A 16,909-nucleotide genomic window follows, 5' to 3' on the forward strand; every position below is an offset into this window, starting at 1 on the left:
TCCATCACCAGGATCCAGACAATTAGACTCCCAGCCCCTGCCCTGTCCTTGGAAGGTACATTTTGTCCACCAGTCCCACACTAGACATAATTTCAAGGACACAGCCTTGGGGAGAGTAAGGCGATGTGACTGAATCCAGTTAAGACCTCTATATAAACTTTTAAAAAACTTATTTTATTTGTTTTTAGGGAGAGGTAATTAGGTTATTTATTAATTTAAATGGAGGTACTGGGGGTTGAACCCAGGACCTTGTACATGCTAAGCACACACTCTACCACTAAGCTATACCCTCCCTCTCTTCTTTATAAACTTTATAAAGTGGGTAGGTGTGGAGATCTACTCATAGCATCCCAACCCCCCACCCCCGCCAAGACAAGCCTCATATGCAGTTTCCCTTGCTTATGAAATGGGCCACTGACCAATCCAGATTGGCTGCCTCTTTCCTTAGCCTCTTCTTGCCCTACGTGCATGGGGTCCATTTGAGAACCAACAATTGGCCAGCCAGCCAGAAAACCAGAGAAATGGGTCTCGGGGAAAGAAGCATCTCTAGGGGAAACGTGGACACCTGGGAAACGCCAGCTGCTGGAACGTGCCTGTCCGATGATCTGCACACGGCGCACTGTGACAAGGAAGAGGAGTGAATGGCAGCCAGAGGGGGCCGGCCCCTGCCGTGGACAGTTCGGCTGGGTCCTGATGCCCAGCTAGAGGCTGACCCTCTAGTTAGAGTGCTGGAGGAAGAGCTGAGGGCAGAGAAGGACATGCAAGTGCCCACTGCTCTGATAGCCCTGGGGCTACAGACAAGGTGGGAGAGCAGCATAAGTCTCCAGCTTAGCAAGCCATCTTGCAAACCTCGGAGGGCACAAACCATCACCGATTAAGGTCTGAGCGCTTGTGACAAAGCCTGATGAGGTTAGAAGTAGAATCCTTGGGAAAGTGAGGCGATAAAAGGGGAGGATGTTACTGTGATTGACAGTGAACTGGAATCCTCAGACTCCAGATGCAAAGGAAATTTTTCAAAAGCGATTACCCTAGACTTCTGACAATAGAGAAACAGACCCCCAAACTCCGAGGAACAAATTGGCATTCTTTCTCTGTTCCTCGAAGTTGTAATTCTCACCACGTGTTTGAAATGTACACACTGCCCACAATTGCCTGAGACTGGGAAAAAAGAAAAAAAGAAAAGGTGGGGGGAAGAGGCTTTTAAGAATACAGACTGCTATAGAAAACTCCCTGGCCCCACATCTAAGCCACAGACTCTGTAAGATTATTTGTCAAGGGCAAATAACACATTTTAAAAGTCTTCTTCACAAATATTAGTACAAAGCCTTAGCGTTTGAGAGGGTAACCTTAACTTGTTCTGTCTGTCAGAGACACAATTTGGCTTCAACTGGTATTTATCAATCAATGAGTTTTATATGGTTGTGCCAGGGCTGAAGTTTTGGAATGAAAACTATGGATTTTTATTCCCACTTGGTATAGTGCCTGTGTCCCTTAGAGCGTCTGGTAAAGGGATGGAATGAGGATCCGAGGAGCAAGCCGCCTTTGAGGAGGCGAAAACACTAGCAAAGCAGATGAAAACTCTGGGCATCTCCTAAGTAGGGCCACCATCTGAGTTGGGTGTGTCAGTGACTCTGAAAATCATGCTTGGGCACCGAGGAAAAGACAGCAGAAGGAGAGAGCATCTTTGGGATTTTGGTCCCAGATCTGGGAGGGGGCAGGAACCCGATAAACCCTTAGAGAGCAGGAGCTCCTAGCGGGGTACACCTCCCTCCTCCAGGTAGAGCCTCTCATGAAGGAGCAGCATGTCCTGGTAAGAACTTTGCTTCCTATCAAGGGGTAGGTTGAGCATATGTCCTGTTGGCCTACCTCTGTCATGTCTCCCACTTTGACTAAGTGACTCGTCTCTGCAGCAGAGGTGTCCCCTGTCTACCAGGCCACTGTCTCTAGAGAGGTGAGTGCTCCCAGGCCCTGTAGAGAACATGCATCCTCCAGGTGCACCTGCCGCTGTTCCTGGGGTGGGCCCCGTGGCCAGGGAGGGAGTGGGAGAAATCCCCTCTGATGCCTTGTGCATAGATGCCTGGAAACTGGACGGAACCACAGCAGCCAGAGGGCTGAACTCCAAGTGACTTGGCTGGTGACCCCGCTCATGAGCCCTGGCTGTTAACCCTTTACACTGACAGTTAAGCTCTTCTAAAGAGATTAACTCTGTGGCTCTGGCAATAGGAAGCCGAGGGGCAGATGATCAGGAATAAGCCCTTGGCAGGTCAGGAGGGGTGGAAAGAACTTTGAGTTCACCTGTAAGAGTCTGAGGCAGTCCTCACTGTTTCCACGACCAGGCTCATAACGCACTGACGCCCCGGCAGTCAGGAAGCTGATGCCCTAGGCTGGGTACGAGCCTTAGTGGCTGACCCTTGAGTAGGAACAGCTGATTTGGGTGCCTAGGAAGAGTGGACACCGTGGTGCCGGTGGAGGAGGGAGGTGCTACCAAGGACGCCGGATTGCCCTTAAATACAGTGACTTGGTTAACTGTGTGTTCTAAACAGTGCCCAAGGCAACTGCCCAAGGAGTGAGGGTCCGCTGGAGGACCCACTGGTGAGAGATTGGAAAACTGATTATATTGGTCCCCTCCTGCTGAAGGAGGGGTCTAACTATGCCCTGGCTTGCGTGGACATCGCACTGGCCTAACCAAGCTTTCTCCTGTGTCTCTGCAAACCAGGCGGTTACCACTGGGGGATTAGAGAGGCTGAGTACCTTGTATAGTTACTGTCACCAGATAGATAGTGGCTGCGGGTCACATTCAAAGGTCATGACGTACAAGACCGACCGGCCAAAAGAAATGACAGTGAATAGGGGTTCCTTCTCCCCTATAACCTGCAAGCAGCAGAGTTGGTTTAAAAAATGGGCTGTTAAAGCAGCAGATTAAATCACTAACAGGAAAAACCACCTTGGTCAGGTGGACTGCAGTACTGTCCTAGGCTTGAGTACATTTAAACGACCAACCAGTCAGGCCTGGTTGCCCCATATGCCAGACCGGACCCTCGTCAATGTATGAAAATGGTGGGGAACAACCATTGCCCGGACTCTCACCATAGATCACCTCGCTGGGCTGCCGAAAACACCAAGCGCCACCACACCTGGGAGAGGCACCGCTTACTGGAACTCACAGTGGGACATCCCACCGGAACGGGTGGGTTCCTTCACACTCCTGGGCGAGCGGGAACTACTCAGGCTCCACTGGGATCCTGCTGCTCATTGAAATGCACTCTACTTGGGATGGAACACACACTTTGGAAAGAGGGGTCCTGGTCTGGCGTATCCTGCCCCCAGTCCATCTCCTCACCCCTGACAGTGCTGCCTCCCCCGGCCAGCATGTATGGTAACTATATCCAGGTCAGGTTCCTAAAGCTGCAGCCTCCCTCTCCTCACGGCCAGGGGTACGCGTTCTGTCTCCCACGGGTACCATCATTCAGCCCCAAACTTTGTCCCCTCCATTGGCCTGAAGGACTGGTAGCACACATAGAGATCCTCACTAAATTCAGCCAGCCAGCCTTGAATGAAGGCCGGCGAAGCCCGCCCTTACTGAACGCTGACATGTCTCTAATGAGAAAAGCCGCCCTCCAGCACAGGATGGCCTGGAACGTTATCACTGCCTCACCAGGAGGCACCTGGGCCATTATCCAAACACAATGTTGTATGTTTCCACCTGGTGAGTCTTCTGTCTGCTAATGTGTCATCTTTATTAAATTACGTGAGGACGTAAGTGGATGCCCTGAGTGTTCGGACCCCCAGCCTAGAGGACTTGTAAATTAGGGGTTCAAATCACGGGCCTCGTGGCGGAACAAAGTGTTTAGGGGATTATTATCTTGCACTGTTGTTTTCTCTTGCATATATCGGTACCATTGCAGTGTCACCTGCCTCCAATGTAGCCAGATAGCCGTCTAATGAGCCCCATGCTGGTGAGACGCGTGCTGACCTCTCGGGCACGTTCTGGAGGAGGTGGGGCGGGCGTGTGAGGTTGTTAGAGGTGGTCACGAGGGGTGTTGGGGGAGGCTGTGGAGAGGACATGACCGGGCAATCAGAGATTCCTCCCTTCTTCCCCTGGCCTTGGAAGGCGCATTCCCCGAGCGAGAAGCTGCCCAAGGACACAGGCTGGAGAGGGTAATATGGTGTTGAGACCATCTGGATGGTTAAAGAGACCGAGCCCAGGGAAGGCTTCTATACAGACTTTTAAGATTTGGCGGCGGGAGCAAAGATTTCCTCCTCTTGCAGCGTCCTAGACAAGCCTCGTGCATAAGTTCCCTGCCACCAACGGACCCGGAGTGATGTCTCTTTCTTTGGTCTCTCTCTGCCCTCCGTGTATAGGGGCCACTTTGCAAACGAACACTGCCTCCAGCCTCATGGAACCCCGAGTTCTCAAGGGTGGGAAGTGTGTTCCCTTCCTCTTTGTTTTCCCCCAAACCGACACAGTGTCTGGTTCAGAGTTAGAGATCCACACACTTGTTGAACAGGCTGAAGAGCCAAAGACTAGAGAGACGCATCAGGGAAGTCTTCCTGGATGAGGAGGGTCTGGCACTTCGGGGGAAAAAAAAAAAACTGACCGCAGGGATGTGGCTCGGTGGAGAGGAAGAGGAAGGCTGTTTCGTGTCTGTGGAAGGAGGCACTGGTCCAGGCGTGGTACACGGTGAGTTTGTGAGCGTGCGTGTATGTGTGTACATGTATGTTTCTGGAGGGAGTAGGGAAGGAATGCTTGTCCCCTTCCTAAATTTGGGAAGGAGTGTTTTGGTTCTGCTTTTGAGCCTGTTTTGGAGGCAAAAGTGAGTTCAAGTCCCAGCTCTGGCACTTTCTAGCTGTGTAATTTTACTCTTGTGAGCCTCTGTTTCCTCGTGTGTACACTTGGGGTAATAACACACACCTGCTAAGGTGCTTGAATGCATTAAGTAAAACGGTAAGACATCCTCACCTCGTCCTGACACATGATGGATTCTTAGTTAATTTTGGCCCCCCTGTTCTGAAAACCCCGTCCCCATCTGGGCAGCTTGAAGGCAGGGGCCTGGGACCTCTGGGACGACACGTACGTGAGGTTGACTGTCCTCTGTCATTTGTGCTTGTTTGGACTACTCCTGCCCTGAGCTTCCAGGGTCAATAAACCACCAAATTAATGCCACGTGTTGCCTCGGTGTGCATCCGGACTCTGTTCCCAGTTTGGATCTGGTTTAGTGAGAGGGCAGAGGGGATCGAGAAATACTTCAGAGTAGATACAAACCAAGAGGGACATTCCCTCCCTAAGCTGCCTCCTTCTCAGCCGTCTTCCCAGGAGCGTTATTTCAGCTTGGCATGCCCTGGGGACATTGGCTCAGTAAGGTGCCTCCGTGTGGCTCAGTCCCAGCTTGGCAGTGTGCACTGGGTTTGCCACTGGAACTTTCTGCTTCTTTCCTTCTGAAGGGGTTTTAGCATCATTGATTCTGTAGGTTCCAGCCATTTGATCCCTGGCCCTGGGCAAGCCACATCCACCTGCTAGCAGGGCCTGACTTCCAGTGGATTTTCAGGAACAAGGAGGTAGGAGGCTGAAAACCCAATCCTTTTGCTCCCACCTATACCTCCAGCTGTGCTTCCATCTGGCAAATCCTGGGGCAGCACGGGTGTGTGTGAGTACGCGCGCGCGCGCACACACACACACACACACACATACACAGACTAAAGGGAACGCAGCCAGCCCTACCTGGAACCCCAGCTGTCTTTCTCTTTCGGATGCAGAATCTCCTGACAGCTCTGTGGGGGTAGGGGCGACTTGTTGCTTTTTCTTTGGTCTCCCAGGGGTGCCTGGCTTTTCTGTCTTAGAGGGGCACCTCACTCCCTGGAAGCCCGCCCCCCCCCCACCCCGCGCTGCAGAGGCACTGTGGTTTTGGATTGCTCCTTTCCTTCCGCGTTGCCAGCATCCCCCATTGGAGCACCCTGGCTGAGTCTGACCTGGGAGCAGACACTGGTGCAAAGGAATGCTGCCTACCCCCAACCCCCATACCTGGCTCCTGGGAGTTTACCGAGCGCCTTCCTTCCATCTACGGGGGGCGAGTGTCACGTCCTCACACCCAGGGCTGGTTCTCCACCTTGGGACCCCGAAGCCCCCACTAGCTCCTTCCAAAAAAAACCAAAAAGAAACTTTCGCTGGGTCCCCCGACCCTATCAGCCCTCTCCCCCACCCCCACCCCTGCCTACCCTCTGCCCTCTCCCCTCCAGCAGCCTGGTGGAGGACGGGGTGAGGGAGGCTGGCTAGATCGGTGCCCTCTGGGTCGTCGCTCTTCCTCCCGGAGGCGGGGGAGAGACGAGTCCCCCATCCGAGCCCCCCGCATCCTTCCCAGCCTCCGGGTCCTCGCCTCTCCGCGGCCGCGCGCTGCCTCCTCTCCAAGGCGCTGGCCGCGGCCCGCCGGCATTTGGAATTCTGCCCCCACCCCGGAGAAAAGGGGGCCCGTTGGAGGAGGAGGAAGAGAGGAGGGACGACGAAGGCTGGCCGCGAGGAACGGAATCCGGAGTCCAGAACAGCGCGGGAGGGGAGCGGAGCGGCGGCGGCGGCGGCAGCGGCGGAGGCCGGTCTGAAGCTGCGCCGCTGCGCCCGCCCGCAGTGCATCAGCGCGGCCGCCCTGACATCCCCGGGATGGTTAACACGGGGCATTATGCACTGGTTAACAGGCTCCGAGCTGCTGAGCGACTTGTTTTAAGCATTTTCTCCCTCGCTCTCGCTTTTAATCTTGTCTCTAGTGGCGTGTGTAGGGGGGAGGACTTTATTTCCATTGGCTAAGCTCTCCCTTCCCACCCACATCTCTTCCACATCACCTTGGTGTCTCCCTAAATAAAACCAGCCCTCCTTATCGCCTGGAAAAAATCAGGAGCTAGAGTTTGAATGGGTTTTATATAAACACTCACCCCTGGCGGCGTGCGGCTGGGTTCTCAGGATGAACTCACGGCACCTGGCCTGAGGCTTGCCTTTGCTTCCCTCCTTTGAACGGCAGGGTTTAAGCAGAGCCCGAGGACTGGGACCTCTTCCCTGAAACCGGATCAACGTGAAGCCAGTTGGCGGAACTGCACAGGGTCCCCATGGACCTCAAGGAGAGCCCCAGCGAGGGGAGCCTGCAGCCCTCTAGCATCCAGGTCTTCGCCAACACCTCCACCCTCCACGGCATCCGCCACATCTTCGTGTACGGGCCGCTGACCGTCCGGCGCGTGCTCTGGGCCGTGGCCTTCGTGGGCTCCCTGGGTCTGCTGCTGGTGGAGAGCTCCGAGAGGGTGACCTACTACTTCTCCTACCAGCACGTCACCAAGGTGGACGAGGTGGTGGCCCAGAGCCTGGTCTTCCCAGCCGTGACCCTCTGTAACCTCAATGGCTTCCGCTTCTCCAGACTCACCACCAATGACCTGTACCATGCCGGGGAGCTGCTGGCCCTGCTGGACGTCAACCTGCAGATCCCGGACCCGCACCTGGCTGACCCCGCGGTGCTGGAGGCCCTGCGGCAGAAGGCCAACTTCAGGCACTACAAACCCAAGCAGTTCAGCATGCTGGAGTTCCTGCACCGCGTGGGCCACGACCTGAAGGACATGATGCTCTACTGCAAGTTCAAAGGGCAGGAGTGCGGCCACCAGGACTTCACCACTGTGAGTGCTCGGTTTTCAGTTCATTCTTGTGCTCGGGCCTCTGGAGAAGCGCCACGCTGATGGCCTCCGGCTTGGTTCAGGGTCTCCCTGCACTTTGGAGCAGGTGAGAGAGAGCGCTGGGTCCGTGGAAGGCCAAGAGGGTAGTTGGCCTGAGTTGCTGGAACCGGTTGGAGAGGCCTGCCTGCTGGGACGGAGCACTGCTGTCTGGGCAGACGTGGAGGGCGAGCGGGGGGCCTTGCTGAGGGGGATCGCCACCCCAGATGTGCTGAGTTGCCTTCCGCCCAGCTGGAGGGAGGAGGCCTGAGCTGTCCGTGGTCTAGGGCACTTGGTGTCTGAGCTGTGTGATTGGAACAGCTTGTCATTGACGAGGTGGCATTTTTTTCTCTCTCTGCTCGGAAGTGGCATCAGGCTCAGCATCCTGTGGGCTGGGCTGGAGCTTCCAGCTGCTGGAGGAGGGAGCGTGGGGCCCCAGGCAGCCTGGGTGCTTCCAGTGGCTTTGGGAGCTTGCTGGATCAGGTGGTGCTGCAAAGGTGTGGAAGTCTCTTTGCTTCCTTTTCTTGCATGGATTCTGAGCTCTGTTTGGGGAGAGGAGAGGCCGGGGACCTCGGGTCTCCGTCTGGTCTGCTGGCAGTTCAAAAGCAAAGAGATGTCCAGGGTGCTTGGGCCAAAGAGGCGGGTCCAGGTAGAAGCCTGTGGGTAGGATGGTCAGTGAGATGCCTATGAGGGCGAAACGTTGCAGGCTGGCTCGTCTGGGAGTTTCAGCTGGAAACTCAAAGGCTCGGTTTGCTGTCTGTATAACGTGGATGCGAGAGGAGTGGTGTGGGGAGGGGGCGAGCAGCTGTGAGATCGGAAAGCCTGGAGGAGGCGTGTGGAGCTGAGTAAAGAGGAAAAGTGGAGGGGGAGGTGGCTCACGTTCAGGACGGGGCTTCCTGGAGGGGCAGAGGGAGGGTGGGAGGAGAGCTGTTGCTGCCAGGGTTGTGTGTCTGCCCAGTTAGTGGGCTGCTAGGCTAACCTGGCATAACAGGTCAGATTGCAGCTGCGGACACCTCTTTGCTTCCAGGAGAGTCTAGGGCATCAGGGGCTTGGTGGCGGGGACCCTCCAGAAGCCCAGTGTGGCTGCTTCTCCCAGAGCTGCCTTAGGGAGAATTGAGCCTTGTGCCAAATTGCAATTGTAAGTTCAGCGTGGCAGGTGCTGCAATTACAAAGAGACTGGACTCCGTCGTCAGCGCTTGTCTGGGGCCCTCTGCCTAATTAAGACGTGCCCTACCATTCTCCTGCTGCACCCACTCCCCGCCTGCTCTCAAATCCACTGCCTACCAGCCTCTCGCTCTGAGTTTCTTTTAATGCTACAGCCAGACTCTGCCCGCCAGCCTCTGTGCTTGCTGTTGGCCGTCTCTGATTCTGGAAAAGCCCAGCGTGCTGAGGGGGAGGGGGCATTGCCTCTCGCATCCCGTAGAGCTCTGTTCCCTGGGGGAGTCGTTTTGTGTTACCCGTTTTAAACACTGTGAGAAAGAGCCCAGCAAAATCGGCGGTGGTGTGTGTATGCTAAAGAGGAAGTGGGTCTGAGCTGGGGGAAGGGACCAGCAGTACTGGAAGCCCTTCTCAATGGAGCGAACAGGATCCTAAAACATGTCACACACAAATGATGTCTTTGGTGGCTTGGGGAGAGATGGGGAAAGTGCCTTGTTCTTGCAGGCAGAAACGATCCCTGCATTCCACCCCGTGCTTTCTAGTGCCGTGGCAACGCTCAGCTTCACCACTGCAACATGCCGCTCCGAAACACGCTCAGCTGTTCCTCTGTCTGCCTGAACACACATGGAACACGCAGACAGGAGAGAGAGAGAGAGCGGGCGTGAGAGCAGCCGCAGTCGGCAGCGGACCCTGGACCGGGTTCTCAAGCATCCTTGTAACCTCATGCCCACCTAGTGGCTTCCTCTCAGTTCATGACCAAGTTCCACTGAGAAGCAATGGTTCTTTGACCCTGGGCTGCTCCTCTGCACCTAGCCCATCATTTGGGTTCCTGGGGTCCCAAGAGGCCAAATACCAGGTCTTGAAACCTTACCTGAGCCTTTGACCTCTCCAGGTGGTCTCTTAAATCATGGAGCTGCCTGTGGATACAATTTATTACTTAGTAAGTGTCATGTCAATGTCTGCCAACCTCGCCAAGTCCAAGACTGATCTGGTTACGTGTCCCTCCTGGCTCTGACCCCCCATGTGTGACCTCCCCTAGTTGTTGAAAAAGGGATGAACCCCGGGGCTGGATCTTCAGGGTGTTCAGGGGAGTCTCAAAAAGGGCACCCACTCCAGGAAACCGTTGATCCCAGTGAGTAGCCAAGTTGAACCTCTACGAGGGGGGACACGATGCCAAGTTTGTGAGCGCTGATGCTTCCCATTCGCCCTTGGCTCCCTGGCCCCTTGGCCTGGGGTGCAGGCGTGCTTGTCCTCTGGCTCCCACATCGGAGGAGAGCGAGAGCCTCGCAGGCGGTGATGGGAGAAGTCGGTTCTCCGGCTCGCTCTCATTCATTTTCTCTGCTGCACCTCCCTCCGCCTTTGGCTCATTTACTGGGCTCTCCCTGGGTTTGTCCTACGCTGGGTGGCTTCTTCCCTCTGTGCTATGACGGACTTATTGGATAAATTAAATATGGGGGAGGGGCTGTCCCAGGTGGATCGTGTTGTTTCTGTTTTTCTTTTCTGTAAAGCATACCTTGTGCCATCTCCAGAGCTAAATAAAGCTTTCTCATACGCTTCCTTCTTCCAAGTTCTTAGCTGGTGTGCAATGAGGTTCAGAACATCCTTTGAATTAACGAGTGAGCCGTGCTTCTAGCAGAGGGAAAGGCTGTCTGTGGAGGTTACAAGTCTCAGGAGCCGGGGGTAGACCTCTGACCTCCTTGTAAATAGGTGTGTCGCATGCTCTGGGTACTCTGTCTCCTCACCTGACTTCAGACGGGCACATACTTCTCCTTCCTGGGAAAGGAGAAGAGGGCTCTCTTTGATTCCATAGTGTCTACTCAGCCAAGATTGCCTGGCGGATCTAGCGTGAAGGGAAAGGAGTGTGTGGGATGGAGGAGGGCTGGCCAGGGGTGTGTCTCTGGCCGTGACTGGATGAGCTGAAGTGAAGATTAGGATAGGAAGACCTAAGTGTGACTCCCAGCTCCATCATTTCCTAGCTTATTCCCTGGGTCGTGTTTTGTACCCTCTCTAGGCATCGACTTGCTGATGGAACATGTGGGAGTAACACGTGACTTTCTAACTCACAGGGAGAGGGAAGCATGTGAGCCAATGTACGTGAAAGTCCTTTTGTACCTTGTGACAACTATGCGCGTGTAAGGCTGGGTTATTACCACCATCAGTAGGAGGGTTCTTGTTGTCCAGTCTTCCTGCCCTGTTTGCAGCCCACCAGGAGAGTCAGTTGATGAGTGATGCTGACAGGATAAACCAGGGAGAGGGAGGAGGCTGCCACTGTTTGGAACCCTGGGCTAAACCAGCATCACGGAGATGGGGTTTCTCAGAGTGGAGGACACCACTGGGTTCAGTACTTCACTATTGCCGAGAGGCGGCGGCCCCTCTGCTTTGTGACTAGCACGTGACTGTTTCTACGTTGCTTCTCTGCTCATCCCGTTGGGGTTCATCTGCCCCCAAGTTCAGGAATGCAAATGACCCTTCAGTGTGCATTTTTAACCTGATCGCCACAGTTTGGGGGCGGGGGTTGGTCCCTGTGTACTTTAAACTTGAGATTTCTATGAAGGGCATTTCTTTTCTTCCTAAAAGAAAGGTCTTGCCACGATGGGATCTTGTTAGAGGCAATCCTGTGACTCTCATTCACCACATAGCATGATAGAGATGGGAGGGGAGGGTTTGGGAAGCTCATGTGTTTGGAATTCTTGGCCCTAAGCTTCATGGGTCCACAGCTAATCTTACTACTTCCTATCGCATGAGGAGCAGGTGTGTGAAAAATGTGGGCTCTGGGAGAGTGCTGAGTTGGAATTCCAACTGTACCCCCTCTTCCCTGTGTAATCTTGGGCACATTTCTTACCTTTACTTTTCCCATCTCTAAATAGGAACAGTAATACTTGCCACTCAGAGCTGTTGTCCTGATGTAGTGAGGCCGAGGATGCTCAGAGCTAGTGCGCGGCAGACACCTACCCTGCACCTGTCCCGTACCAGGTACCTTGGCTGTGCTTAGCGTCCCACGAGAGTGTTGCCTGAGCCTTGGTCAGACTCTGGCTCCCCTCGACGCCAGGCCCGCGCTCTTCCCACTCTCCTGCGCTGTGACTCACCCACAGCTTTCGAGCACAGGCAACTGCTGTGTTTGTGGGACTCTTAATTTTCCTAATGTGTCAAACTTTTACTTTTCTCGGCACGTCCATCTCAGTTCTGCTGCCCAGACATCCTCTCGTTCCTCCCCCCTCCTTGGCTTCCGTGTTCCAGCCCACGCGGCTAACCTCAGCCCAGGGAGCTTGTGCTGCCCCCACCCCCGGTAGGAGCTGAGTGGCCTGGGTACCAGGTGTATTTATCACCGGGTGTCCTGTTGGTGTCTGCACGCCCATTCCTGTGTTAATCAAGCAGAGCACCTACTATGTGGCAGTGGTAGAGCCAGACCAGGTCCTGGCCCTCAGAGAGCTCACAGCCCGTTTCCCATCCCCTCTGGATGGGGGGCTTGTGGGGAGCGAGAATCTTGTCTCATCGAACACATTCCCTGCACCCGTCATGCTGAATGAATACAGGGCCTGCCCACTAAGCACCCCCAGGAAGGGTTTTTTAATTCAATGGTTACTTGCTGTTTCTGGAACTGACCCAGCATCCTTTGCTCATGGACCTTTCTGACTTACTCCTGTGCCTCTCACACCTCTCAGTATCAATTTCTTTAAATCCTACGTCCTTTAAAATCCAGCTTTAGTTCATCTCCGTAGCCTTCTCCAGGAAACCACTGCCAATCCCTCTCCCCTTACCATAATCTAAATTACTCTCTTCCTGCTCTGTCTCCTAAGCAGCCTTCGGCTTCTCCTCTGACAGAACATCCGTGATGCTTTCCTTGCATTGGAATCATGAAGGTTTTAGGCCGGAGGGGACCTTAGAGATGATTTAATTCGATACCTAAATTTTTTAACCTCTGATAATTTTCACATGTTGCCCATTTCAGTCTCCCCCACCCTGGAAGACATGATGTCCTCACTAACTTCACATTCTCAGGATTTAGAACTGCTTAGCACCTGGTAAGCTCTCAAAATGTGTCATCAGAGTGTGCTAAGTGGGTTTGAAGTTTTTTGCTTGTAAGGTAATTCTATAGCTGACAGACGCTGAAATAGCCGTTTTTTTGTTTTTTTTTGCTTCCCTTTTCAGTATAGGTATCCAGGACCACACCTGCGTTGGGATGGCTTGCCTCATTATTATTATTTTAATAATATGCACTCTGATGATAGAAATGATCTGTGCTCATTGGTGAAAACTTGGGAAGTGTGGGAAAGAATAAAGAAGAAAAAATTACCCATAATATCCTCTTAGGTATTTTTAGGTGTATAATTTCGGTATTTGGGGAGTGGCTCCTTTTGGCCCCGTGATGTGTGCATGAGGGTGTGGATCCCCACGCCTGGGATCACACATCTGATGTGCATACACACCTGGTCAGTGTCAACTTGCTGTCTTTTTTTTTTGGGGGGGTCCTGTGGGTAGTGCCCAGGGTGTTAGGAATTCCCTCAAAGGTCCATTTAGAGTAAAAATAAAATCCAAAGATAAGTCTCAGTGAGTCTGAGCGACACCCCTTTGGTGGGACAGATTTTGTCTTATCTGCCGGAAGCGCCCAGGGATAATTTGTGAGAGGCAGTGGTAACCGCCCCTCTTCACTCAGCCTTCACTCAGGAGCGGGGGGTAGAACTCAACAACTGGTCACCAGTTACTCTTTTTTTTCATGGCACTTAATTGACTGTCCAGCTGTGCGTTTACCTGAGGCCATCTTTGTCCTGTTTGTCTCATGTTTGCTGCGATGAACCAGAGATACGTTTGCCGACACCAAAGTAGATCTTCTGACTGAGGCCCAGCTCCCCACGGCCATGAGGACCGTGAAGACCATGACGTCCTTGCACGACCATCCCTGCATGCCTCGGCACGTGGGTGTGGACCCTGACTCTCCCTCACTCGGGAAGCTTCTTGGCTCTTTGTCAAAATGGTCTAAATTGCACTGAATGCAGAGTAGAGAACCACTCATCTCCCTTAAGACGCTTGGAAGTTTTGCGGGCCTTTGCCGTGATCCTGGAGAGGCAACCTCTCTGACCAGCTGAGTGAGTGGTTTTCCGTGGTAGGGATCTTCTAGTTTGCAGCACGTTGGATGGTGGCTCTCGGGAAGTATAGCTCTCAGGGGTGTATTGACTGTACCCTGATGTGATGAAGAGATAAGGACACTGACTGGGAGCTGACTGGTATAACAACCCATACCATCTATTTGCAAAGAAACGCTGAAGTGGCAGCAGGCTGCTATGGGCAAGCCTCGTTGCTGTATGTCCGCGCCTCTGTCCCTGGGAGTCCTTAGACCTCCAGAAGTGCCGATGGAAGTAGCTCCCTGACCCGGGAATCGGTCCTTACCCCCTCTCTGCAGTGGCTCTCTTTTCCTCTCTACCGAAAGTCCTTCCCTTAACAAAGAGATGAATTCCAGGCAATTTTCTATACATTTTCTAAATCCCGATTTGCTACCGATTTCTAGAGTAAGAGCTGAAATGGGAGCCTGTGAAAAAAAAAAAATCCCCCAGCGACTCAATTGGTAGCTTTTAGCCCCAAGTTTGTTGTCAGAGGCGTTGTTCCCATAGAGCGGTTCATATTTCAAAGTACCAAGTATCCCATTCTCTCCATCAGAGCAAATCTGCCACCTGGGTCTAGTGATGCCTGAAAGTGTTCTGTGTGCTCTCTGTTTTTGTCTGAGTGTTTATGGTGGATGGGGTAGGTTGTCATATCAAAACTGACCACGGGGGCTAATTGTCACCTGAAACAAATGGCCTGCATCACCCCAGCAAGTCTGAAGTCTCATGTGTCATATTTCTCCCATGCAACGGCCTTAAAACCAGTCCATTTAGACGGAGCTTAGTGGTTACTGGAAGCCTGTTTGTCAGGATGGGCTTTGTTTGGGAACAGCATTCCGGAAAGGGTCATCCTTTGGATGCTAAAAGCATTGCTCCATCTCCCAGCTCTCATTGTCTCATGACTCAGTCCCTTCCCTATTGATTACCTCAGTGGCCATGGAAATTTATACTCGGGAGAAATAAAGCATGCAGCACAGAAGGAACGTGTTTGCCTGAATTTATTGACTTCTGTGCCTGGAGTGGCCCAACCTGGGACAAGGTAATTAGCCTCCACGGGCCTCCGTTTCCTCGCTTGTAAGATAAGGAAACTGAACTAGGCGATTCCCAAGGACTTGCCACCTTGCAGGACTCCAATGCGACAGGACGTAATCAACATTTACTTTCTGATCTCACGTTTGCTCGCTGAGACTACAGCCTTAACTTATGTTTGGGGACAGGAAGTTGATGTTATCTTGTTAACGAGATATATTTGTTTGTTTGTTTATATTATGTAGATAGAGCTACACAGTGGAAGCAAGAACACCCTGATACACTGGGTAGCTGTAGTGGAGTAGGGGAGGCATAGGACCGTCAAAACCCTGTCCACGAGCTCTGTGTGTCTGGCTGCAACTTGTCAGTCACCCTGAAAGATTCCATCACGCTGGTCCTGCAGTTGTGGGCGGGGGCCCCTGTACGAATTAGCAGGGCATCTGTGGAAGATGCCGTCGGTTGGTGTTCCCTCCAGACCCCCTTTCCTGCTGCTGGGGCTCCTAACAACGGCTCACATCGGCACTGAGAACAGGAGGATGCCCTTGTCGACTGGCGCTGCCTCTCCTGGAGATATCTGAGAGGTTATGCACCTCCCCACCGCCTGGGGGCGGCCAGTGGCCAGTGACTGACTGACTCAGGAGTATAGAATGCCAGGCATCTTGCCACAAGACCCAACAAAGTGTGGTGCAGTGTACACTCCATAGATTCCCGTGGGATCAGGCTGAGCTAGCCTTCTCCCGAAACCATACCTTTGCTTACCTTTTCTCCCTGCCCTGTCCTGCGTGCCTCATCGCCTCCTGGGCTTTTCCTGAGGTCATTCCTTCAATAAATCACCTGGACGAGAAACCCCATCTCAGGCTCTGCCAGGGAACCCAACCTAAGTCTTGATTAGTTTTAGCTTCTCCATCTGTTTGATAATGTGGAGAATTACTTAGACGTATGGACCTATGTCTGGCTTAGGAAGAAGGAAACACCTATTTCAAAAGTCTTTTAAAGCTCGGACTTTGTAGACACGCCCTCCGCTGTGGCCTGTAACGATTTCCAAGGGAGATTTGTCGTAGTTCAAATGAGTATCTCTCTGATTAGGATCTGCTGTTTCTAGGCTCAGTTGGTTTATTCCTCTTTGGAGCATTTGGTCTGAAGAAAGCCCTTCCCAGAGTTCCCGTGGCCTAAGAGCTGAGCCATGTCTGTTCTCCTGGCTGCTGCATCCTCCCAAGATGCTCACAGTCTAGCTCACACCTTTATCCACAGCTGCCTTCCCATCATTTCTCAGTTCTGCTGTCTCTGAAAGCGTCCCTTTCCTTCCCTCCTCCCAGCCTTCTCTGCCATTTCTTCCTGGATGTGCCTCCATCTGGCTTCGAGCCACAGGAAGGAGGCGACTGCCTTTGATGTTGGCAGTGGCTTGGGCCCATCTATACAGCAGGAGGCAGTGAACGATGTATGGCTGACCAGGGGTGATGCTCCTCATATGTCACGGAAACCATGAATGATGAGGAGCGCAGGAAAGAGCTGAGACTTTGTCGCCTGGAAAGGGAAGTGGGTGACTCAAGGCAGGGTGATCGCTGTCTTCACGCACTTGGAGGCCCTCCCAGAGAAGAGGGATGAAGCTTTCTCTGCCTGAGGCCAGAGGGCAGTGCGAGCACCCACGGGTGGGCAGAGGTTCCCAGAGGTGGATGTCAGCTGCTTGGAGTGAGCCATCCTGGGAGCACCTGTGCCCTGTCATCAGCTCTGGCTGGAGCCACACAGTCACTTATTGGCAGTGCGATGGAGGTAGATCAATGTCAGGTAAAGAGCTGGATTTCATGACCTCGACAGTTACTTTCAACTCTGAGTATCTTTGATTTATTTCCTTTTGGAACAGATCCTTGGGATCAGAGGTGAGGGCCATTGACAGACGGTATTGGAGAGAACTGATAATAGATGCAAGCCAGCACACCCAGCCTGCAGAA

At 53.1% G+C, this 16,909-nt stretch overlaps 1 protein-coding gene across 1 annotated transcript in view; it reads left to right on the forward strand.

Annotated features, from left to right (window-relative positions):
• The first annotated feature begins 7,089 nt into the window (after nt 1-7,089).
• LOC140686146 (acid-sensing ion channel 2-like) overlaps nt 7,090-16,909 on the forward strand; it is a 127,996-nt gene continuing 118,176 nt past the window's right edge. Inside the window, exon 1 of the mRNA XM_072939070.1 lies at nt 7,090-7,644. Coding sequence (XP_072795171.1) covers nt 7,090-7,644 — 555 coding nt within the window. The remainder of the gene's footprint in view (nt 7,645-16,909) is intronic.

Source organism: Vicugna pacos, chromosome 16 (genome assembly GCF_048564905.1).
Source record: "Vicugna pacos chromosome 16, VicPac4, whole genome shotgun sequence".
In the NCBI taxonomy this organism is placed as follows: Eukaryota; Metazoa; Chordata; class Mammalia; order Artiodactyla; family Camelidae; genus Vicugna; species Vicugna pacos.